General features: G+C 46.1%; 1 protein-coding gene across 2 annotated transcripts in view; it reads left to right on the top strand.

Moving 5' to 3' along the window:
* LOC124007381 (dixin-like) overlaps positions 1-25998 on the top strand; it is a 100155-nt gene that overhangs the window by 59453 nt on the left and 14704 nt on the right. The window contains exons 10-14 of one of the 2 annotated variants that reach the window (XM_046317884.1): positions 8689-8739; positions 10479-10583; positions 14315-14368; positions 14722-14793; positions 14904-15014. In XM_046317884.1, coding sequence (XP_046173840.1) covers positions 8689-8739; positions 10479-10583; positions 14315-14368; positions 14722-14793; positions 14904-15014 — 393 coding nt within the window. The remainder of the gene's footprint in view (positions 1-8688; positions 8740-10478; positions 10584-14314; positions 14369-14721; positions 14794-14903; positions 15015-25998) is intronic. The other variant, XM_046317885.1, reaches the window with a different exon arrangement.

Genomic DNA, 25998 nt, shown 5'->3' with positions numbered 1-25998 from the left:
GTCGAGATGCGAATCCCTCCCAGCTGCATGGGCTCAGTCTCAGAGCCAGAGGAGGGAGATGGTTGCGATGCGGAGCAGGGAAACACCGTTGATGCGAACTCTCTTCCACGAGCCTGGTGACGAAGATCTACCCGTCGTTCTATGCGGATGGCGAGAGCAATCAAAGAGTCCACACTGGAAGGAACCTCCCGAGAGAGAATCTCATCTTTGACCACTGTGTGGAGTCCCTCCAGAAAACGAGCGAGCAGCGCCGGCTCGTTCCAGTCACTAGAGGCAGCAAGAGTACGAAACTCTATAGAGTAATCCGTTATGGATCGATCACCTTGGCATAGGGAAGCCAGGGCCCTAGAAGCCTCCCCACCAAAAACTGAACGGTCAAAAACCCGAATCATCTCCTCTTTAAAGTTCTGGTAATTGTTAGAACAATCAGCCCTTGCCTCCCAGATAGCTGTGCCCCACTCTCGGGCCCGGCCAGTAAGGAGTGAAATGACGTAAGCAACCCGAGCTCTCTCTCTAGAGTATGTGTTGGGTTGGAGAGAGAACACAATCTCACACTGGGTGAGAAAGGAGCGGCACTCAGTGGGCTGCCCGGAGTAGCAAGGTGGGTTATTAACCCTAGGTTCTGGAGGCTCGGCAGGCCAGGAAGTAACAGGTGGCACGAGACGAAGACTCTGGAACTGTCCAGAGAGGTCGGAAACCTGAGCGGCCAGGTTCTCCACGGCATGGCGAGCAGCAGACAATTCCTGCTCGTGTCTGCCGAGCATGGCTCCTTGGATCTCGACGGCAGTGTTACGAGCCTCTGTAGTCGCTGGGTCCATTCCTTGGTCGGATCCTTCTGTTATGCAGGTGAATGAGGACCCAAAAGCGACTTGGCGAAAACAGAGTTTTTAATCCAGTAAGAAACTTTACAAAACAAAAAGCATAATACTACTCGTAAAGACGAGAACAGACAGGAGACTTGATCGAGAACTGCAGGTTGCCTCGGGAAGGCACTTGAACCTAGCAGACTCAGACACCTGCTCACCACGCAGCATCTGAGGGAAACACGACACGACAGGGCAAAACATAGACACAGCACGGTGAATTATAGATGAGGATCCGACAGGGCAGGTACGGAAAACAAGGAGAGAAATAGGGACTCTAATCAGGGAAAAGGATCGGGAACAGGTGTGGGAAGACTAAATGATGATTAGGGGAATAGGAACAGCTGGGAGCAGGAACGGAACGATAGAGAGAAGAGAGAGCGAGAGAGTGAGAGAGGGAGGGGGAGAGAGAGGGATAGAAAGAGGGAAAGAACCTAATAAGACCAGCAGAGGGAAACGAATAGAAGGGGAAGCACAGGGACAAGACATGATAATTAATGACAAAACATGACAATAACAAGTCATACTGTGGGGTGTTGGACCCAGTCAGGTCTTTATATAACAAGTCATACTGTGGGGTCCTGGACCCAGTCAGGTCTTTATATAACAAGTCATACTGTGGGGTGTTGGACCCAGTCAGGTCTTTATATAACAATATAACAAGTCATACTGTGGGGTGCTGGACCCAGTCAGGTCTTTATATAACAAGTCATACTGTGGGGTGCTGGACCCAGTCAGGTCTTTATATAACAAGTCATACTGTGGGGTGTTGGACCCAGTCAGGTCTTTATATAACAAGTCATACTGTGGGGTGTTGGACCCAGTCAGGTCTTTATATAACAAGTCATACTGTGGGGTGTTGGACCCAGTCAGGTCTTTATATAACAATATAACAAGTCATACTGTGGGGTGTTGGACCCAGTCAGGTCTTTATATAACAAGTCGTACTGTGGGGTGTTGGACCCAGTCAGGTATTTATATAACAATATGACTAGTCATACTGTGGGGTGTTGGACCCAGTCAGGTCTTTATATAACAAGTCATACTGTGGGGTGTTGGACCCAGTCAGGTCTTTATATAACAATATAACAAGTCATACTGTGGGGTGTTGGACCCAGTCAGGTCTTTATATAACAAGTCATACTGTGGGGTGTTGGACCCAGTCAGGTCTTTATATAACAATATAACAAGTCATACTGTGGGGTGTTGGACCCAGTCAGGTCTTTATATAACAAGTCATACTGTGGGGTGTTGGACCCAGTCAGGTCTTTATATAACAAGTCATACTGTGGGGTGCTGGACCCAGTCAGGTCTTTATATAACAAGTCATACTGTGGGGTGCTGGACCCAGTCAGGTCTTTATATAACAAGTCATACTGTGGGGTGTTGGACCCAGTCAGGTCTTTATATAACAAGTCATACTGTGGGGTGTTGGACCCAGTCAGGTCTTTATATAACAATATAACAAGTCATACTGTGGGGTGTTGGACCCAGTCAGGTCTTTATATAACAATATAACAAGTCATACTGTGGGGTGTTGGACCCAGTCAGGTCTTTATATAACAAGTCATACTGTGGGGTGTTGGACCCAGTCAGGTCTTTATATAACAAGTCATACTGTGGGGTGTTGGACCCAGTCAGGTCTTTATATAACAAGTCATACTGTGGGGTGTTGGACCCAGTCAGGTCTTTATATAACAAGTCATACTGTGGGGTCCTCAGGTCTTTACCCAGTCAGGTCTTTATATAACAAGTCATACTGTGGGGTGTTGGACCCAGTCAGGTCTTTATATAACAATATAACAAGTCATACTGTGGGGTGTTGGACCCAGTCAGGTCTTTATATAACAATATAACAAGTCATACTGTGGGGTGTTGGACCCAGTCAGGTCTTTATATAACAAGTCATACAAGTCATGTGGGGTGTGGGGGTGTTGGACCCAGTCAGGTCTTTATATAACAAGTCATACTGTGGGGTGTTGGACCCAGTCAGGTCTTTATATAACAAGTCATACTGTGGGGTCCTGGACCCAGTCAGGTCTTTATATAACAAGTCATACTGTGGGGTGTTGGACCCAGTCAGGTCTTTATTAACAATATTTATATAACAATATAACAAGTCATACTGTGGGGTGTTGGACCCAGTCAGGTCTTTATATAACAAGTCATACTGTCAGGGGGTGTTGGACCCAGTCAGGTCTTTATATAACAATATAACAAGTCATACTGTGGGGTGTTGGACCCAGGGGTGTTGGACCCAGTCAGGTCTTTATATAACAAGTCATACTGTGGGGTGTTGGACCCAGTCAGGTCTTTATATAACAAGTCATACTGTGGGGTGTTGGACCCAGTCAGGTCTTTATATAACAATATAACAAGTCATACTGTGGGGTGTTGGACCCAGTCAGGTCTTTATATAACAATATAACAAGTCATACTGTGGGGTGTTGGACCCAGTCAGGTCTTTATATAACAATATAACAAGTCATACTGTGGGGTGTTGGACCCAGTCAGGTCTTTATATAACAAGTCATACTGTGGGGTGTTGGACCCAGTCAGGTCTTTATATAACAAGTCATACTGTGGGGTGTTGGACCCAGTCAGGTCTTTATATAACAAGTCATACTGTGGGGTGTTGGACCCAGTCAGGTCTTTAGTCATAACAATATAACAAGTCATACTGTGGGGTGTTGGACCCAGTCAGGTCTTTATATAACAAGTCATACTGTGGGGTGTTGGACCCAGTCAGGTCTTTATATAACAATATAACAAGTCATACTGTGGGGTGTTGGACCCAGTCAGGTCTTTATATAACAATATAACAAGTCATACTGTGGGGTGTTGGACCCAGTCAGGTCTTTATATAACAAGTCATACTGTGGGGTGTTGACCCAGGGTGTCATACTGTTGGACCCAGTCAGGTCTTTATATAACAAGTCGTACTGTGGGGTGCTGGACCCAGTCAGGTCTTTATATAACAAGTCATACTGTGGGGTCCTGGACCCAGTCAGGTCTTTATATAACAAGTCATACTGTGGGGTGTTGGACCCAGTCAGGTCTTTATATAACAAGTCATACTGTGGGGTGTTGGACCCAGTCAGGTCTTTATATAACAAGTCATACTGTGGGGGTGTTGGACCCAGTCAGGTCTTTATTAACAATATAACAAGTCATACAAGTCATACTGGGGTGTTGGACCCAGTCAGGTCTTTTTATATAACAATATAACAAGTCATACTGTGGGGTGTTGGACCCAGTCAGGTCTTTATATAACAATATAACAAGTCATACTGTGGGGTGTTGGACCCAGTCAGGTCTTTATATAACAAGTCATACTGTGGGGTGCTGGACCCAGTCAGGTCTTTATATAACAAGTCATACTGTGGGGTGCTGGACCCAGTCAGGTCTTTATATAACAAGTCATACTGTGGGGTGTTGGACCCAGTCAGGTCTTTATATAACAATATAACAAGTCATACTGTGGGGTGTTGGACCCAGTCAGGTCTTTATATAACAAGTCATACTCATGGGGTGTTGGACCCAGTCAGGTCTTTTTTATATGGACCCAGTCAGGTCTTTATATAACAAGTCATACTGTGGGGTGTTGGACCCAGTCAGGTCTTTATATAACAATATAACAAGTCATACTGTGGGGTGTTGGACCCAGTCAGGTCTTTATATAACAAGTCATACTGTGGGGTGTTGGACCCAGTCAGGTCTTTATATAACAAGTCATACTGTGGGGTGTTGGACCCAGTCAGGTCTTTATATAACAAGTCATACTGTGGGGTGCTGGACCCAGTCAGGTCTTTATATAACAAGTCATACTGTGGGGTGTTGGACCCAGTCAGGTCTTTATATAACAAGTCATACTGTGGGGTGTTGGACCCAGTCAGGTCTTTATATAACAAGTCATACTGTGGGGTGTTGGACCCAGTCAGGTCTTTTTATATAACAATATAACAAGTCATACTGTGGGGTGTTGGACCCAGTCAGGTCTTTATATAACAATATACTGTTTAACAAGTCATACTGTGGGGTGTTGGACCCAGTCAGGTCTTTATATAACAAGTCATACTGTGGGGTGTTGGACCCAGTCAGGTCTTTATATAACAAGTCATACTGTGGGGTGTTGGACCCAGTCAGGTCTTTATATAACAAGTCATACTGTGGGGTGTTGGACCCAGTCAGGTCTTTATATAACAAGTCATACTGTGGGGTGTTGGACCCAGTCAGGTCTTTATATAACAAGTCATACTGTGGGGTGTTGGACCCAGTCAGGTCTTTATATAACAATATAACAAGTCATACTGTGGGGTGTTGGACCCAGTCAGGTCTTTATATAACAATATAACAAGTCATACTGTGGGGTGCTGGACCCAGTCAGGTCTTTATATAACAAGTCATACTGTGGGGTGTTGGACCCAGTCAGGTCTTTATATAACAATATAACAAGTCATACTGTGGGGTGTTGGACCCAGTCAGGTCTTTATATAACAAGTCATACTGTGGGGTGTTGGACCCAGTCAGGTCTTTATATAACAAGTCATACTGTGGGGTGTTGGACCCAGTCAGGTCTTTATATAACAATATAACAAGTCATACTGTGGGGTGTTGGACCCAGTCAGGTCTTTATATAACAAGTCATACTGTGGGGTGTTGGACCCAGTCAGGTCTTTATATAACAAGTCATACTGTGGGGTGTTGGACCCAGTCAGGTCTTTATATAACAAGTCATACTGTGGGGTGTTGGACCCAGTCAGGTCTTTGTACTCCCTGTATATAGCCATGTTATTACCTGGTACTCCCTGTATATAGCCATGTTATTACCTGGTACTCCCTGTATATAACCATGTTATTACCTGGTACTGGACCCTGTATAACAATATAGCCATGTTATTACCTGGTTGGACCCAGTCAGGTCTTTATATAACTGTGTATAGCCATGTTATTACCTGGTACCCCCTGTATATAGCCATGTTATTACCTCAGGTCCTGTATATAGCCATGTTATTACCTCAGGTCCTGTATATAGCCATGTTATTACCTGGTACATACTGTGGGGTGGGACCCCTGTTGGACCCAGTCAGGTCTTTATATAACAAGTCATACTGTTATTACCTGGTCTTTTAACAATATAACAAGTCATACTGTATATACCCATGTCTTTATTAGTCCTGGTGGACAGGTCTTTATATAACCCTGTATATAGCTTTATATTATTACCTGGGGGTACTACCTGTATATAACAGTTATTACCTGGTACTCCCTGTATATAGTCCATGTTATTACCTGGCACTCCCTGTATATAGCCATGTTATTACCTGGTAACTCCCTGTGTATAGCCATGTTATTAACAACCTGTGTTGGACCCTCAGGTCCTGTATATAGCCATGTCTTTATATAACAAGTCATACCTGGTACTGGACCCTGTATATAGCCATGTTATTACCTGGTGGACCCTCCTTTATATAGTCCATGTTATTACCTGGTACTCCTGTATATAGCCATGTTATTACCTGGTACTCCTGTATATAGCCATGTTATTACCTGGTACCCCCTGTATATAGCCATGTTATTACCTGGTACTCCCTGTATATGGCCATGTTATTACCTGGTACTCCTGTATATAGCCATGTTATTACCTGGTACTCCCTGTATATAGCCATGTTATTACCATACTGTGGGGTGTTGGACCCAGTCCCTGTATATAGCCATGTTATTACCTCCCTGTATATAGCCATGTTATTACCTGGTACTCCCTGTATATAGCCATGTTATTACCTGGTACTCCCTGTATATAGCCATGTTATTACCTGGTACTCCCTGTATATAGCCATGTTATTACCTGGTACTACCTGTATATAACCATGTTATTACCTGGTACTCCCTGTATATAGCCATGTTATTACCTGGCACTCCCTGTATATAGCCATGTTATTACCTGGTACTCCCTGTGTATAGCCATGTTATTACCTGGTACTCCCTGTATATAGCCATGTTATTACCTGGTACTCCCTGTATATAGCCATGTTATTACCTGGTACTCCCTGTATATAGCCATGTTATTACCTGGTACTCCCTGTATATAGCCATGTTATTACCTGGTACTCCCTGTATATAGCCATGTTATTACCTGGTACTCCCTGTATATAGCCATGTTATTACCTGGTACTCCTGTATATGGCCATGTTATTACCTGGTACTCCCTGTATATAGCCATGTTATTACCTGATACTCCCTGTATATAGCCATGTTATTACCTGGTACTCCCTGTATATAGCCATGTTATTACCTGGTACTCCCTGTGTATAGCCATGTTATTACCTGGTACTCCCTGTATATAGCCATGTTATTAGCTGGTACTCCCTGTGTATAGCCATGTTATTACCTGATACTCCCTGTATATAGCCATGTTATTACCTGGTACTCCCTGTATATAGCCATGTTATTACCTGGTACTCCCTGTGTATAGCCATGTTATTACCTGGTACTCCCTGTATATAGCCATGTTATTACCTGATACTCCCTGTATATAGCCATGTTATTACCTGGTACTCCCTGTATATAGCCATGTTATTACCTGGTACTCCCTGTGTATAGCCATGTTATTATCCCTGTTATCGTTACTCAGTGTGTATTATGTTACTATTTTTCTGTTATTATGTCACTGTTAGTCTACACCTGTTGTTGTTAGTCTACACCTGTTGTTGTTAGTCTACACCTGTTGTTGTTAGTCTACACCTGTTGTTGTTAGTCTACACCTGTTGTTTACCAAGCATTTCTCTGTTAGTCTACACCTGTTGTTTACCAAGCATTTCACTGTTAGTCTACACCTGTTGTTTACCAAGCATTTCACTGATAGTCTACACCTGTTGTTTACCAAGCATTTCTCTGTTAGTCTACACCTGTTGTTTACCAAGCATTTCTCTGTTAGTCTACACCTGTTGTTTACCAAGCATTTCACTGTTAGTCTACACCTGTTGTTTACCAAGCATTTCACTGTTAGTCTACACCTGTTGTTTACCAAGCATTACACTGTTAGTCTACACCTGTTGTTTACCAAGCATTTCACTGTTAGTCTACACCTGTTGTTTACCAAGCATTTCACTGATAGTCTACACCTGTTGTTTACCAAGCATTTCACTGTTAGTCTACACCTGTTGTTTACCAAGCATTTCACTGATAGTCTACACCTGTTGTTTACCAAGCATTTCACTGTTAGTCTACACCTGTTGTTTACCAAGCATTTCACTGATAGTCTACACCTGTTGTTTACCAAGCATTTCACTGTTAGTCTACACCTGTTGTTTACCAAGCATTTCACTGTTAGTCTACACCTGTTGTTTACCAAGCATTTCACTGTTAGTCTACACCTGTTGTTGTTAGTCTACACCTGTAGTTTACCAAGCATTTCACTGTTAGTCTACACCTGTTGTTGTTAGTCTACACCTGTTGTTTACCAAGCATTTCACTGTTAGTCTACACCTGTTGTTTACCAAGCATTTCACTGATAGTCTACACCTGTTGTTTACCAAGCATTACACTGTTAGTCTACACCTGTTGTTTACCAAGCATTACACTGTTAGTCTACAGATGAACGTACTGACTAGGACTGTAATATGTGGTTGTCCCACCTAGCTACCTTAAGATGAATGTACTGACTAGGACTGTGATATGTGGTTGTCCCACCTAGCTACCTTAAGATGAATGTACTGACTAGGACTGTGATATGTGGTTGTCACACCAGGCTACCTTAAGATGAATGTACTGACTGGAAGTTAAATGACTAAAATGTGTGTGTGTGATGGTTGTGTTGTTACAGAGAGAGCTGTTGCGTTGTAAACAGGAGGTACGGAACCTGCGTGGCGTCAAGGTGAGTCTTAACACACAGCTTACCAATATTCAAACCTTGACAGGAGGTTACCATGAAATTCTGGGCAAAAAGGCAAACTCATTTATTGAGTAAGATGACTCATTCATCACAAAACCTACTGATATTGCCAATTACTTTAATGATTTTTTCATTGGCAAGATTAACAAACTTAGGCATGACATGCCAGCAACAAGCGCTGACACTACACATCCGAGTATAGCTGATCAAATTACGAAAGACAAGAATTGTAATTTTGAATTCCGTAAAGTGGAAATAATGAACAAATGATTGTCTATCAACAATGACAAGCCACCGGAGTCTTACAACTTGGAAAATTACTGAGGATTACAGCAGATGATATTGCCACTCCTATTCTCCGTATCTTTAATCTAAGCCTACTAGAAAGTGTGATCCCTCAGGCCAGGAGGGAAGCTAAAGTCATTCTGCTACCCAAGAATAGTAAAGTGTGTTCCCTCAGGCCTGGAGGGAAGCTAAAGTCATTCTGCTACCCAAGAATAGTAAAGTGTGTTCCCTTAGGCCTGGAGGGAAGCTAAAGTCATTCTGCTACCCAAGAATAGTAAAGTGTGTTCCCTCAGGCCTGGAGGGAAGCTAAAGTCATTCTGCTACCCAAGAATAGTAAAGTGTGATCCTCGGGCCTGGAGGGAAGCTAAAGTCATTCCGCTACCCAAGAATAGTAAAGCCACCTTTACTGGCTCAAATAGCCGACCAATCAGCCTGTTACCAACCCTTAGTAAACTTCTGGAAAAAATAGTGTTTGACCAGGTACAATACTATTTTACTGTAAACACGGCACTTACACGAATGACTGATGATTGGCTGAGAGAAATTGATGATAAAATGATTGTGGGTGCAGTCTTGTTAGACTTCAGTGCAGCTTTTGACATTATCGATCATAGTCTGCTGATAGAAAAACATAGGTGTTCTGGCTTTACATCCCCTGCTATATTGTGGATAAATAGTTACACAGAGGGTGTTCTTTAAATTACAGGTTGTAATGCAACAAAATAGGAAAAATGGGGTGAATACTTTTGCAAGGCTCTGTATATGATATGGTCATTATTTGAACTCACTAGCCAGCTAACTTAACGCTAGCCAGCTAACTTAACGCTAGCCAGCTACCTTAACGCTGGCCAGCTAACTTAACGCTAGCCAGCTAACTTAACGCTGGCCAGCTAACTTAACGCTAGCCAGCTAACTTAACGCTAGCCAGCTACCTTAACGCTAGCCAGCTAACTTAACGCTAGCCAGCTAACTTAACGCTGGCCAGCTAACTTAACGCTAGCCAGCTAACTTAACGCTGGCCAGCTAACTTAACGCTGGCCAGCTACCTTAACGCTGGCCAGCTAACTTAACGCTGGCCAGCTAACTTAACGCTAGCCAGCTAACTTAACGCTGGCCAGCTAACTTAACGCTAGCCAGCTAACTTAACGCTGGCCAGCTAACTTAACGCTAGCCAGCTAACAAGCTAGAAATGAACCAGAACATTGTTCTGTGCTCTCTCTGTGTGTGTGTGTGCTCTCTCTGTGTGTGTGTGTGCTCTCTCTGTGCGTGTGTGTGTGTGCGTGTGTGTGTGTGTGTGTGTGTGTGTGTGTGTGTGTGTGTGTGCGTGCGTGCGTGCGTGCGTGCGTGCGTGCGTGCGTGCGTGCGTGTGTGCGTGCGTGTGTGTGTGCGTGCGCGTGTGTGTGTGTGTGTATATATATGTATGTATGTATATATAGGAGGCACAGCAGCAAAGATTGTTTGCCCAGGAGGAGTGTATGTTGCAGCTAAAACAGGATCAGCTCAGAGCCAGCATGACCCAGGACCAACTCACCAGCCTCAACGTATGACACACACATACCGCACACTCACTCATGCTCAAAAACTTTATTTGAATCAACAAATCACATTACAGGTGAGAATAATTCAAGCATTTGATAGGTCATGGATATATGGACTCTCATGGATACAGAAAGCACCTTCTCCATACAGCTAGGCTGCCCATGACGGCTAACATGGAACAGTACCTCGCTCGTTGCTTTGCCTTGGTTTTAGACCTGCAATCTGAAGGCCACATACTGTCAGCCTATGTACATGGCAGAGACTTCCAAATACCAGCGCTACAAGTTTGCAGTGATAAACAGGGCTGCACGACATGACACGAGGGGCTGGTATTTTGCTAAATTGTCAGCACAGGTCTGCTCCATGTAGAAGTCAAACGAGCAACAGACTTGTGTCCTTAACTCAGTAAGGTCATCTGATAACATCAGTTACTTTTGCATTAATTTCCCTTTTGTAGAAGAAGACAAAAAGGATTCATCCAAATGCATTTGGTGTGTCATAGTGGTTGAACAAACTTAAACTTACACCTTTTTTCAATTCTGAATATCATATCATAGAGAAACACCCTTTATGAATTAAACAGTAATCAAAGAGGTAACTGTAATCTCATATTTTCACTAAATGTATTCGCAATAATTTCTTACGATCAACAAAAACTTTTGAACATTAGATCGGCAGTTACTAACCTCAATTTCGGCTTTGGCTTTGACTCATCCGCCCTGGGCTCTTTATGTACCTCCGAGCCAATCTACGGGCTACCCAAGAGGGAACCCCCAAGAGGGAACCCCCAAGAGGGAACGCCCAAGAGGGAACGCCTGCAAAAAAAGAGGCAGGAGATCAGGCGTCCTGTTGAGACTAAAGCAAATGGAAAACTGGCCACCACTTCCCTCCATTCTATTGGCCAATCATTTGAAAATAAGATGGATGACCTCCTATCAACGGGACCCTCGTAACTGCAATATGATTTGTTTTTCTGAAACATGGCTTTCGGACAAGATACCCCCCATGACTATCCAACTCCATGGATTCTCTATTCACCTGAGTAGACGGGTCATTGGATTCAGGGATTCCAGAGGGGGAAGAGTATGTCTCTTCATCAACAGAAGACTTCTCAACCTATTGTTCACCCATCTTGGAATACCTAATGGTCAAATGCCAACCCTTCTACCTCCCGAGAGAGTTTTCATCTGTTGTCATGACTGCTGTATATATGCCACCTCAGGACAACCACAACAGGCTGGCATTAACCAACTGTATGAGGCTATAAACAAGCAGGAAGCCATGCATCCATAGGCTGCTTTTCTTGTTGCCTGTGATTTTTTTCTTTCTGTGATGCCTAACATTTATCATCATGTCTCCTTCTCAAGGGTTAGCACGTTTAAATGCTTTACTCAAGTTGGCTGCGGTGAAGGAGAGCTCTCAGGTTTTGGTAGCGGGTCGTGTCGTTGGCACTGTATTGACCTCAAAGCTAGCAAAGAAGTTGTTTAGTTTGTCTGGGAGCAGGACATCCTGGTCCGCGACGGGGGAGGTTTTCTTTTTGTAGTCTGTGATTGACTGTAGACCCTGCCACATACCTCTCGTGTCTGAGCCGTTGAACTTTGATTCTACTTTGTCTCTATACTAACGCTTAGCTTGTTTGATTGCCTTGCGGAGGGAATAGCTACACTGTTTATATTCGGTCATGTTTCCGGTCGCCTTGCCCTGATTTAAAACAGTGGTTCGCACTTTCAGTTTTGCACGAATGCTGCCATCAATCCACGGTTTCTGGTTGGGGAATGTTGTATAGTTGCAGTGGGTACAACATCACCATTGCACTTGCTAATAAACTTTCTCACTGAATTCATCAATGTTATTGTTTGCCACTATTCGGAACATATCCCAATCCACGTGATTAAAGCAATCTTGAAGCGTGGAATCAGATTGGTCGGACCAGCGTTGAGCAGATCTGAGCATGGGCATTTCCTGTTTTAGTTTCTGTCTATAGGCTGGGAGCAACAAAATGGAGTCATGGTCACATTTTCCGAAAGGAGGGCGGGGCAGGGCTTTGTATGCGTCACGGAACAATGATCCAGGTTTTTACCAGCCCTGGTAGCACAATCGATATGCTAATACATTTAGGGAGTCTTGTTTTCAGATTAGCCTTGTTAAAAATCCCCAGCTACAATGAATGCAGCCTCAGGATATGTGGTTTCCAGTTTACATAGAGTCAAATAAAGTTCGTTCAGGGCCATCGATGTGTCTGCTTGGGGGGGATATATACGGCTGTGATTATAATCGAATGTGGTCAACATTTGATTGTAAGGAATTCTAGGTCAGGTGAGCAAAAGGACTTGAGTTCCTGTATTTTATGATCACACCACAACTCGTTAATCATAAGGCATACCCCCCCGCCCCTCCTCTTACCAGAAAGATGTTTGTTTCTGTCTGCGCGATGCGTGAAGAAACCAGGTGGCTGTACCGACTCCGACAGCGTGTCTCGAGTCATGTTGAAACCAGGTGGCTGTACCGACTCCGACAGCGTGTCTCGAGTCATGTTGAAACCAGGTGGCTGTACCGACTCCGACAGCGTGTCTCGAGTGAGCCACGCTTCCGTGAAACGCAGAACGTTACAATCTCTGATGTCACTCTGGAAGGCAACCCTTGCTCGGATTTCGTCTACCTTGTTGTCAAGAGAGGCAAGGAAGCCCGAGAGGCAGCCTCAAACATTTTTTGGATGTGCACATGAGGAGTGTGGCAGAGTCAGGTTGGAGACCTGAGCCCACTCCCCGTGCTTACCGTGGCGAACATGTGAGGTCAGGCCCCGTGCTATAGGGTGATGCTCACGGTGTCGAGGCGGAGCATTCACAAGCCCGTGTGCTCGGTGCCAGAACGGGTGGTGCCAGCTCTGTGCTCCAGACCGCCAGTGCGCCTCCACGGCCCAGTTTATCTGGTGCCTCGGCCAAGGAAGAGGCCTCCTGTATGTCTCCCCAGCCTGGTGAGTCCTGTGCCTGTTCCCAGAACCAGGTATCCTGTGTATCTCCCCAGCCCGGTTCGACCTGTGCCTGCACTCTGGAGCCGGGCTAAAGTGGTCATCCAGCCTGGATGAGTGGTGGCCAAGGCTGCGCCCCAGACCGCCAGTGCGCCTCCACGGCCCAGTTTATCCGGTGCCTCGGCCAAGGAAGAGGCCTCCTGTAGGTCTCCCCAGCCTGGTGGGCCCTGTAGCAGCCCCACGCATCAGGCTGTCTCTGCGTCTCCTCCCTCCAGAGTCGCCCTCCAGTCCAGAGCTTCCAAAGGCGCCCTCCAGTCCGGAGCTCTCTACGAGGGTCCCCGGTCTGGGGCCCGCTACGAGGGTTTATTTGATTACAATATTTTAGCTGTTAATGTAACTGGTTACCGTTTTTTGGTAATCAGATGATATGTAATCCTTTACTTCCCAACCATCGCCAACATCAAACCAACTTCCTCTTACACAAGAATGTTAATGGATGTGTTCTGGCTATCAGGTCAATGAGGAGGTCTGACAATTCACTGATAGTGGGACTACCTGTCTCACCGCAGTAGCTATTAAGTTCCTTCTACACACACACACACACACACACACACACACACACACACACACACACACACACACACACACACACACACACACACACACACACACACACACACACACACACACACACACACACACACACACACACACACACACACACACACACTCCCATCCATATTGACCCAGTCGGTTGTGTCATAGGCGGAGCTACAGAGAAAGTTGGATGAGAGGAGCAGGTTGCTGAGTGAGTGCAAGGTAAGACACACATCCCCTCTCTCTCTCTCTCTTTCTCTCTCTCTCTGAGGGCTACAGTCTGGGACTGTACAGGGGAGTAGGTTCTCTCTCTCTCTGAGGTCTACAGCCTGGAACTGTACAGGGGAGCAGGATGTTCCATTTATGTGTGTGTGTGTGTGTGTGTGTGTGTGTGTGTGTGTGTGTGTGTGTGTGTGTGTGTGTGTGTGTGTGTGTGTGTGTGTGTGTGTGTGTGTGTGTGTGTGTGTGTGTGTGTGTGTGTGTGTGTGTGTGTGTGTGTGTGTGTGTGTGTGTGTGTGTGTGTGTGTGGGTGTGTGTGTGGGTGTGTGGGTGTGTGGGTGTGTGTCTGTATGTAGAAGGAACTTGGACAGAAGGACCGACTGCTGCAGCAGCACAAACACAAACTGGAGGAGAGCCAGCTGCAGAAGGTAGTACCACAGACACACAGAGACACACAGACAGACACTACACCACAGATCTTTGTTCTTTTTTTTCAGTTTTACATATACATCATGTGTGTTTGCATGTGTGTGTACAGGCTGGCTTGCAGAGAGAGCTGGAGTGTAAAGACAACATGTTGCAGGAGATGATGAGTTGTCATGGTGACCAGGCCCCGCCCCACCTCACGGCCACACCCCTTCCCTCTGGGGTAAGTCTACTGGCTTTTATTTAGAAAAGAGCCTAGCAACAAATGCAGCTACTTTTGAGGCTACCTTGGAGAGTTTAGCCACTGAGGGTTTTATCGAAGCTGCCTTGGAGAGTTTAGCCACTGAGGGTTTTATCGAAGCTGCCTTGGAGAGTTTAGCCACTAAGGGTTTTTTGAAGCTGCCTTGGAGAGTTTAGCCACTGAGGGTTTTTTGAAGCTGCCTTGGAGAGTTTAGCCACTGAGGGTTTTTTGAAGCTGCCTTCAATGGCAAAAAAAAGAGGCCAATAATAGATTTGATTGATCTGGGGGCCTACAAAAGTGCCTTCTAGCGAAAAGCCAATAGTGATTCTCACAGAAAAAACATTGGGAACACTGCTGGCAGTTTTATGGAACTACAGAAACGTGGACATAATTCTTCTTCTTCAACACTGAACTCCTATTACACTTTTAAGCTGGAAACGCAGCTCAGACTTTTATATTTGTGTAAACTGGTCTGGATTGACATTTTCACATCTTTTCTACTTTTTTAAACTATTAAACTTTGCGTCCTCCGTCCATTTCATGGCATTTCCTCAACATTCTAAAGGTCCCATTGTGATGTCATCACTTCCAACATTCCATCGACTGTAAATGCAACAATGCAACTTTTTGACACAAATCAGCAACTTCCACCACTTTTCCAACAATTTAGACAAGTTAGATGATACGATAACTTGGTCTAGTCCCTTGCAATTCAAATTATTATCTGGTACCGATCCAACGTTATAGCTGTTTTAGAAAACCGCATCAACAACATTTTCGGGAACTTTTTATAATCTGACATTTTTACCACTTTCCCAAAAAGTTAGATGGTATGACATTTCCGCCTACTTCTCTACTACTGAAATCTGTTGTCGGAACAAAAATATGTTAGCAATTTAATGATACAGCAGTTGTAGTAAACCACATTAACATATTTTCCCGCAACTTTTTCAAAACAACTGCCGTTTTGACCACTCCCCCAACAAGTCAGAGAAAAACTCATAGTGTATGAAATGTTCCTTTACTTCTCTGCTTTTCAAATGTGAGCTGTTTTAGTAACCCATCTACTGCTTTCATTAAATATGCAGTAAGTCATGTCAGAAGTCAGCAGATTCATTACTTACCAACAACAGCTGCAAATTTCAATGAATCTACTGTACGTCACATTTAAAGTTCACTTTCCTTGCTTTGTCTAACAACACTATCATGAATCTAGAAAATACGTTTTGTGGATCATAGTGCAGTATTTATATAGCACAAATGGAGAAGGGCTGGCTGTATGTTGATCTTGCTGCTCTGATTGGGTAGAGCGAAGCTGTCTCCATTAACCCGCTTCATATTTCACCCGTTCACTTCTCATCTTTCAGTTTTCACACGCAACAACTTTAGTTTAGACACTAACCACATAACTACTGACCACAACTAGCTACTGACCACATCTAGTGACCACAACTACTGACCACAACGACACAAATACTGAACCACAACTACTGATCACAACCACAAAACTACTGACCACAACTAGCTACTGACCACATCTAGTGACCACAACTACTGACCACAACGACACAAATACTGACCACAACAAGCTACTGACCACAATGACATAAATATTGGCCACAACCACTGACCATAACTAGCTAATGACCACAACCACTGACCATAACTAGCTAATGACCACAACCACTGACCATAACTAGCTAATGACCACAACCACTGACCATAAATAGCTACTGACCACAACTACTGACTACAACTACTGACCATAAATAGCTACTGACCACAACTACTGATCACAACCACAAAACTACTGACCATAGCTAGCTACTGACCGCAATGACACAAATACTGACCACAACTAGCTACTGACCACAACTACTGACCACAATGACACAAATATTGACCACAACTACTGAACCTCAACCACCAAACTACTGACCACATCTACTGACCACAACTACTGACTACAACTACTGACCATAACTAGCTACTGACCACAACTGCCCACAACTACTGAACCACACAACTAATTATCACAACCACAAAACTACTGACCACAACTAATGACCACAACCACAAAACTACTGACTACAACTACAATTACTTACCACAATTAATAAACCACACAACTACTTACCAAAAGTTCTGATCAAAACCACACAACTACTGAACCACACAACTACTTACCAAAACTACTGACAACTACTGACCATAACAAATGAACCACACAACTTCTGACCAAATATACTGACCAAAACAACCGACCACAACCACACAACTACTGAACCACACAACTTATGACCACAAACACAAAACTACTGGCCACTACTGTCCACAACTACTGACCACAGCAACTGACCACAGCAACTGACCACAACTACTGACCACAGCAACTGACCACAGCAACTGATCACAGCAACTGACCACAACTACTGACCACAGCAACTGACCACACCTACTGACCACAGCAACTGACCACAACTACTGACCACAGCAACTGACCACACCTACTGACCACAGCAACTGACCACCCCTACTGGCCACAGCAACTGACCACAGCAACTGACCACAGCAACTGATCACAGCAACTGACCACAACTACTGACCACAGCAACTGACCACAACTGCTGACCACAGCAACTGACCACAGCAACCGACCACAACCACACAACTACTGAACCACACAACTTATGACCACAAACACAAAACTACTGGCCCCTACTGTCCACAACTACTGACCACAGCAACTGACCACAGCAACTGACCACAACCACACAGCTACTGCCCACAGCAACTGATCACAGCAACAGACCACAACTACTGACCACAGCAACTGACCACAACTGCTGACCACAGCAACTGACCACAGCAACCGACCACAACCACACAACTACTGAACCACACAACTTATGACCACAAACACAAAACTACTGGCCACTACTGTCCACAACTACTGACCACAGCAACTGACCACAGCAACTGACCACAACCACACAGCTACTGCCCACAGCAACTGACCACAGCAAACTGACCACAGCAACTGACCACAACCACACAGCTACTGCCCACAGCAACTGACCACAGCAAACTGACCACAGCAACTGACCACAACCACACAGCTACTGACCACAGCAACTGACCACAACCACACAGCTACTGACCACAGCAACTGACCACAACCACACAACTACTGACCACAGCAACTGACCACAGCAACTGACCACAACCACACAGCTACTGACCACAGCAACTGACCACAGCAACTGACCACAACCACAAAACTACTGAACATAACTGCTGACCACTACTACGGATAACATCCACACAACTAACTGATCACAACTAATTAACCACAAAACTACTGATCAAAATGACTGACCACTACTGACCACAACTAGCTATTGACCACAACCATAGAACTACTGACCACAAATACTGAACCACACACCTACATACCAAAACTACTGACCACAACCACACCACTACTGAACCACACACATACTTACCAACACTACTGACCACAACTACTGACCACAGCTACTGACCACAACTAAAATGCATATAATACTCACCAACAGTAACTCTTGAACCGTTCAAGCTATACACCAAGGCCACTTTCACATATTCAAGCTACCCTATCCTAATCAATACATTTAATTATTTAATCTACACACTGACAAAACTAGTCACCTCCATTACTACTGCAGACACTACCACTACTATAACTTAATTCAAATCCATAAATACTTTAAAACAAGCTAGCAAGCACACATACTTTTCTAGTTAGGTGCACTTGCTGAAGGCAAAGCACCACTCTAGATTTCTTCCATAGTCTTATTATTATTCGATTCATTCTGCCCACTCTCGAAAATAAACTATTTAATAAGCTATTTATTCAAATGAAACCAACTTCCAAATGTCCAGACTGCCCCAACTTACATTGCTAGAGAAAATATGTTTTAATAGCATTTCTACTTTTTGAACTATAACAATATTTCAATGGGGAGAAAAGGCCATCGTCTTGAATGGTAAAATAACATCTACAATTGTAGACCTAGAAGCCTTTACGCATGAATCATTCTAGTCTTCTACATTTACATTACATTTAAGTCATTTAGCAGACGCTCTTATCCAGAGCGACTTACAAATTGGTGCATTCACCTTATGACATCCAGTGGAACAGTCACTTTACAATAGTGCATCTAAATCTTAAAGGGGGGGGTGAGGGAATACTTATCCTATCCTAGGTATTCCTTAAAGAGGTGGGGTTTCAGGTGTCTCCGGAAGGTGGTGATTGACTCCGCTGTCCTGGCGTCGTGAGGGAGTTTGTTCCACCATTGGGGGGCCAGAGCAGCGAACAGTTTTGACTGGGCTGAGCGGGAACTGTACTTCCTCAGTGGTAGGGAGGCGAGCAGGCCAGAGGTGGATGAACGCAGTGCCCTTGTTTGGGTGTAGGGCCTGATCAGAGCCTGGAGGTACTGAGGTGCCGTTCTCCTCACAGCTCCGTAGGCAAGCACCATGGTCTTGTAGCGGATGCAAGCTTCAACTGAAAGCTGTGGAGAGAGCGGAGGAGCGGGGTGACGTGAGAGAACTTGGGAAGGTTGAACACCAGACGGGCTGCGGCGTTCTGGATGAGTTGTAGGGGTTTAATGGCACAGGCAGGGAGCCCAGCCAACAGCGAGTTGCAGTAATCCAGACGGGAGATGACAAGTGCCTGGATTAGGACCTGCGCCACTTCCTGTGTGAGGCAGGGTCGTACTCTGCGGATGTTGTAGAGCATGAACCTACAGGAACGGGCCACCGCCTTGATGTTAGTTGAGAACGACAGGGTGTTGTCCAGGATCACGCCAAGGTTCTTAGCGCTCTGGGAGGAGGACACAATGGAGTTGTCAACCGTGATGGCGAGATCATGGAACGGGCAGTCCTTCCCCGGGAGGAAGAGCAGCTCCGTCGTGCCGAGGTTCAGCTTGAGGTGGTGATCCGTCATCCACACTGATATGTCTGCCAGACATGCAGAGATGCGATTCGCCACCTGGTCATCAGAAGGGGGAAAGGAGAAGATTAATTGTGTGTCGTCTGCATAGCAATGATAGGAGAGACCATGTGAGGTTATGACAGAGCCAAGTGACTTGGTGTATAGCGAGAATAGGAGAGGGCCTAGAACAGAGCCCTGGGGGACACCAGTGGTGAGAGCGCGTGGTGAGGAGACAGATTCTCGCCACGCCACCTGGTAGGAGCGACCTGTCAGGTAGGACGCAATCCAAGCGTGGGCCGCGCCGGAGATGCCCAACTCGGAGAGGGTGGAGAGGAGGATCTGTTGGTTCACAGTATCAAAGGCAGCCGATAGGTCTAGAAGGATGAGAGCAGAGGAGAGAGAGTTAGCTTTAGCAGTGCGGAGCGCCTCCGTGATACAGAGAAGAGCAGTCTCAGTTGAATGACTAGTCTTGAAACCTGACTGATTTGGATCAAGAAGGTCATTCAGAGAGAGATAGCGGGAGAGCTGGCCAAGGACGGCACGTTCAAGAGTTTTGGAGAGAAAAGAAAGAAGGGATACTGGTCTGTAGTTGTTGACATCGGAGGGATCGAGTGTAGGTTTTTTCAGAAGGGGTGCAACTCTCGCTCGCTTGAAGACGGAAGGGACGTAGCCAGCGGTCAGGGATGAGTTGATGAGAGAGGTGAGGTAAGGGAGAAGGTCTCCGGAAATGGTCTGGAGAAGAGAGGAGGGGATAGGGTCAAGCGGGCAGGTTGTTGGGCGGCCGGCCGTCACAAGACGCGAGATTTCATCTGGAGAGAGAGGGGAGAAAGAGGTCAGAGCACAGGGTAGGGCAGTGTGAGCAGAACCAGCGGTGTCGTTTGACATAGCAAACGAGGATCGGATGTCGTCGACCTTCTTTTCAAAATGGTTGACGAAGTCATCTGCAGAGAGGGAGGAGGGAGGAGGGGGGGGGTGGAGGAGGATTCAGGAGGGAGGAGAAGGTGGCAAAGAGCTTCCTAGGGTTAGAGGCAGATGCTTGGAATTTAGTGGTAGAAAGTGGCTTTAGCAGCAGAGACAGAGGAGGAAAATGTAGAGAGGAGGGAGTGAAAGGATGCCAGGTCCGCAGGGAGGCGAGTTTTCCTCCATTTCCGCTCGGCTGCCCAGAGCCCTGTCTTCTCTTTATGCTTTGGGTCCACGGTCAGCACACATCTTCGGGGCATTGTGTGAGTAACCCCCACAAACAAAATCGATTGCACTGCACATAGTTTTCATGGGCCTTGTTTCGTGTGCATAATCTCAATGAAGCAATTCCGCGGCATGGTCTCTCGGAAAAGTCCCCCCCAAAATGACTCCACATCCATGCTCTTTCCATCGTACGCCCCGCGGACATCAGACCAAAATGACTCCACATCCATGCTCTTCCCATCGTACGCCCCGCGGACATCAGACCAAAATGACTCCACATCCATGCTCTTCCCATCGTACGCCCCGCGGACATCAGACCAAAATGACTCCACATCCATGCTCTTTCCATCGTACGCCCGCGGACATACAAGAGTGCAATAAATGCTTTAGAGATCATCCATAGACATGTCCCACGTACTGTTTCCTTTTCTGTGTGCATGAGCAACAGTACAATCTCTGATGTGCTGCTATATCTGTATGTCACATAAACTCGCTCTACCCAAACCATCCCTCCCAGACTCCTGTCTCTACCCTAACCGTCCCTCCCAGACTCCTGTCTCTACCCAAACCGTCCCTCCCAGACTCCTGTCTCTACCCTAACCGTCCCTCCCAGACTCCTGTCTCTACCCTAACCATCCCTCAGAGACTCCTGTCTCTACCCAAACCGTCCCTCTCAGACTCCTGTCTCTACCCTAACCGTCCCTCCCAGACTCCTGTCTCATCGTCCCTCCCAGACTCCTGTCTCTACCCTAACCGTCCCTCCCAGACTCCTGTCTCTACCCTAACCGTCCCTCCCAGACTCCTGTCTCACCGTCCCTCCCAGACTCCTGTCTCTACCCAAACCGTCCCTCCCAGACTCCTGTCTCTACCCAAACCGTCCCTCCCAGACTCCTGTCTCACCGTCCCTCCCAGACTCCTGTCTCTACCCAAACCGTCCCTCCCAGACTCCTGTCTCACCGTCCCTCTCAGACTCCTGTCTCTACCCTAACCGTCCCTCCCAGACTCCTGTCTCACCGTCCCTCTCAGACTCCTGTCTCTACCCAAACCGTCCCTCCCAGACTCCTGTCTCTACCCAAACCGTCCCTCCCAGACTCCTGTCTCTACCCAAACCGTCCCTCCCAGACTCCTGTCTCTACCCTAACCGTCCCTCCCAGACTCCTGTCTCTACCCAAACCGTCCCTCCCAGACTCCTGTCTCTACCCTAACCGTCCCACCCAGACTCCTGTCTCTACCCTAACTGTCCCACCCAGACTCCTGTCTCTACCCTAACCGTCCCACCCAGACTCCTGTCTCTACCCTAACCGTCCCACCCAGACTCCTGTCTCTACCCTAACCGTCCCACCCAGACTCCTGTCTCTACCCTAACCGTCCCACCCAGACTCCTGTCTCTACCCAAACCGTCCCTCCCAGACTCCTGTCTCTACCCTAACCGTCCCACCCAGACTCCTGTCTCTACCCTAACCGTCCCACCCAGACTCCTGTCTCTACCCAAACCGTCCCTCCCAGACTCCTGTCTCTACCCTAACCGTCCCACCCAGACTCCTGTCTCTACCCTAACCGTCCCACCCAGACTCCTGTCTCTACCCTAACCGTCCCTCCCAGACTCCTGTCTCTACCCAAACCGTCCCTCCCAGACTCCTGTCTCTACCCTAACCGTCCCTCCCAGACTCCTGTCTCATCGTCCCTCCCAGACTCCTGTCTCTACCCTAACCGTCCCTCCCAGACTCCTGTCTCTACCCTAACCGTCCCTCCCAGACTCCTGTCTCACCGTCCCTCCCAGACTCCTGTCTCTACCCAAACCGTCCCTCCCAGACTCCTGTCTCTACCCAAACCGTCCCTCCCAGACTCCTGTCTCACCGTCCCTCCCAGACTCCTGTCTCTACCCAAACCGTCCCTCCCAGACTCCTGTCTCTACCCAAACCGTCCCGCCCAGACTCCTGTCTCTACCCAAACCGTCCCTCCCAGACTCCTGTCTCTACCCAAACCGTCCCTCCCAGACTCCTGTCTCTACCCAAACCGTCCCTCCCAGACTCCTGTCTCACTGTGCCATCCCTCCCAGACTCCTGTCTCACTGTGCCATCCCTCCTAGACTCATGTCTCACCACGCCATCCCTCCTAGACTCCTGTCTCACTGTGCCATCCCTCCTAGACTCATGTCTCACCACGCCATCCCTCCTAGACTCCTGTCTCACTGTGCCATCCCTCCCAGACTCCTGTCTCACTGTGCCATCCCTCCCAGACTCCTGTCTCACTGTGCCATCCCTCCCAGACTCCTGTCTCACTGTGCCATCCCTCCCAGACTCCTGTCTCACTGTGCCATCCCTCCCAGACTCCTGTCTCACCATGCCATCCCTCCCAGACTCATGTCTCACCGCGCCGTCCCTCCCAGACTCCTGTCTCTACCCAAACCGTCCCTCCCAGACTCCTGTCTCACTGTGCCGTCCCTCCTAGACTCATGTCTCACCGCGCCGTCCCTCCCAGACTCCTGTCTCACCGTGCCATCCCTCCTAGACTCCTGTCTCACTGTGCCATCCCTGCCAGACTTTTGTCTCACTGTGCCATCCCTGCCAGACTTTTGTCTCACTGTGCCATCCCTCCCAGACTCCTGTCTCACCGGCTCAGGCATCGGAGGCTTGAAGTCAACATCAGAATCAGAAAACTCTTCATCAGCAACGTTGATTTCAAGTTCACTATCTGATCCTCCATCTGACTCCAACTCATCTAAATTCTGCAGCATTTGCAATTTTGTCAGTGCCTCCATTCGTTTGGTTTGCCATTGTGAACTACACATAAAGTTGTACTCCGTGTCTGATTTGACACTCTGAAGAGAAATTATCTACCATTTCCAACCTTTCATAATAACAAAATTATACCGCCCATTACACTATTGTTCTAAATTCAATCACTCTTCACCCTCCTCATCATTTAGTTCATTGAAGTCACAATTATTAGTTTCAATCGCCCATTCATCCATTGACGACAGAACAGCATATTTTCATTTTATTATGTTACTAGTTGTTGCTGAGTGAGTGGTCATGTACTGAATGCATGGACAGCACCGATATTCTTGGAAAATGTGGAAATAGAGCTATGCACTTGAATTATGATAGTTATTTGACAAAGTGTCATAGAAACTGCAGAATATGCTCTTTCTGATACTATATAGAAATCACAATGATTCACCTGCATGTGACTCTGAAGGAGGATTTGATAAAGTGATGCCCCTTTCCCTGCATCTGTCAATTACCAGATACCAACTTTCCCAGAAATACACCTCAGTTTCGTCAGCTGTCTCAGTGGCTGGTCTCAGACAATCCCGCAGGTGAAGAAGCCGGATGTGGAGGTCCTGGGCTGGCTTGGTTACACGAGGTCTGTGGTTGTGAGGCCGGTTGGACATACTGCCAAATTCTCTAAAATGACGTTGGAGGCAGATTATGGTAGAGAAATTAACTTCTCTGGCAACAGCTCTGAGGGAAATTCCTGCTGTCAGCATGCCAATTACACGCTCCCTCAAAACTTGAGAAATCTTTGGCGTTGTGTGACAAAAATGCACATTTTAGAGTGGCCTTTTATTGTCCACAGCACAAGGTGCACCTGTGTAATGATCATCCTGTTTAATCAGCTTCTTAATATGCCACACCTGTCAGGGGGATGGATTATCTTGGCGAAGGAGAAATGCTCACTAACACAGATGTAAACAAATTTGTGCACAAAATTGGAGAATAATAAGCTTTTTGTTCATGTAGAAAAAATCTGGGATCTTTTATTTCAGCTCATTATGACCCCTTTGTGGAAAGATTACTCTCACGAACACGATGGTGTTTTCCCGTTTTGCTCTACAACCGATGTGTCACAATCGTCGTAATAATGATCGGACCAAGGTGCAGCGCGATATGGTTTCCACATATTTATTTTGTGAAAAGCACAAAACAAAGAAAGAACGAAACAAACAATGAACCGTGACTACAGCGGTGCGACGTACACTCACTCTAAACAATATCCCACAAACACCAGTGGGAAAAATAACTACTTAAATATGATCCCCAATTAGAGACAATGATAGCCAGCTGCCTCTAATTGGGAATCATACTAAAACACCAACATAGAAAAAAACAACTAGAACCCCACATAGAACACATAAACTAGACTAAACCCCTAGTCAAGCCCAACTCTACCATAGAAAATAAAGGCTTTCTATGGTTATGACGTGACACGATGTGCAAACTTCTGTCTGTAGTGTCCAAAATGTTCACACTATGGAAATCCCTCTATTGGAAGGTGAGACTCACGAATATGTAACTTAGACAGGACTTAGACTGATGGGTTTTAAACAGCATATTCATTACACGGGTGCACCTTGTGCTAGGGACAAAAGGCCACTAAAATGTGCAGTTTTGTCATTAAACATCACAATGTTTTGAGGGAGCGTGCAATTGGCATGCGTGTTGGAAATTCAGTACTGAGGTCTTGGTCATTTCTTCAAACAATCATCTTTATTTAATATGGATTAATTATTGCAATAATGAGACCGTCAAGCCCACCAGTCGTGACTGACTGAGAGTCTAGCCTTTACAGACGATGCACAATTTTCATACAGCTGATACCAAGATTGCTTAGTCAGTCACTTCTAACCTTCCCATAAGCTGACTTGGTCATCTACACAGGATGGTCTTTTACTTAGTTTCCCAGATGCCTGGAAGATGAGACAATGAGGCATTGTTCTTAACTCTTTCAGGCTCTTTCTATCTCGAGTCACACACACCACATCTTGTCTATAGAATGCTCGCTTTTATGTTTTTATCACCA

This window comes from Oncorhynchus gorbuscha, linkage group LG20 (genome assembly GCF_021184085.1).
Source record: "Oncorhynchus gorbuscha isolate QuinsamMale2020 ecotype Even-year linkage group LG20, OgorEven_v1.0, whole genome shotgun sequence".
In the NCBI taxonomy this organism is placed as follows: Eukaryota; Metazoa; Chordata; class Actinopteri; order Salmoniformes; family Salmonidae; genus Oncorhynchus; species Oncorhynchus gorbuscha.
Note: the sequence above shows the minus strand (reverse complement) of the source record. Positions and strands in the feature narration are given on the sequence as shown.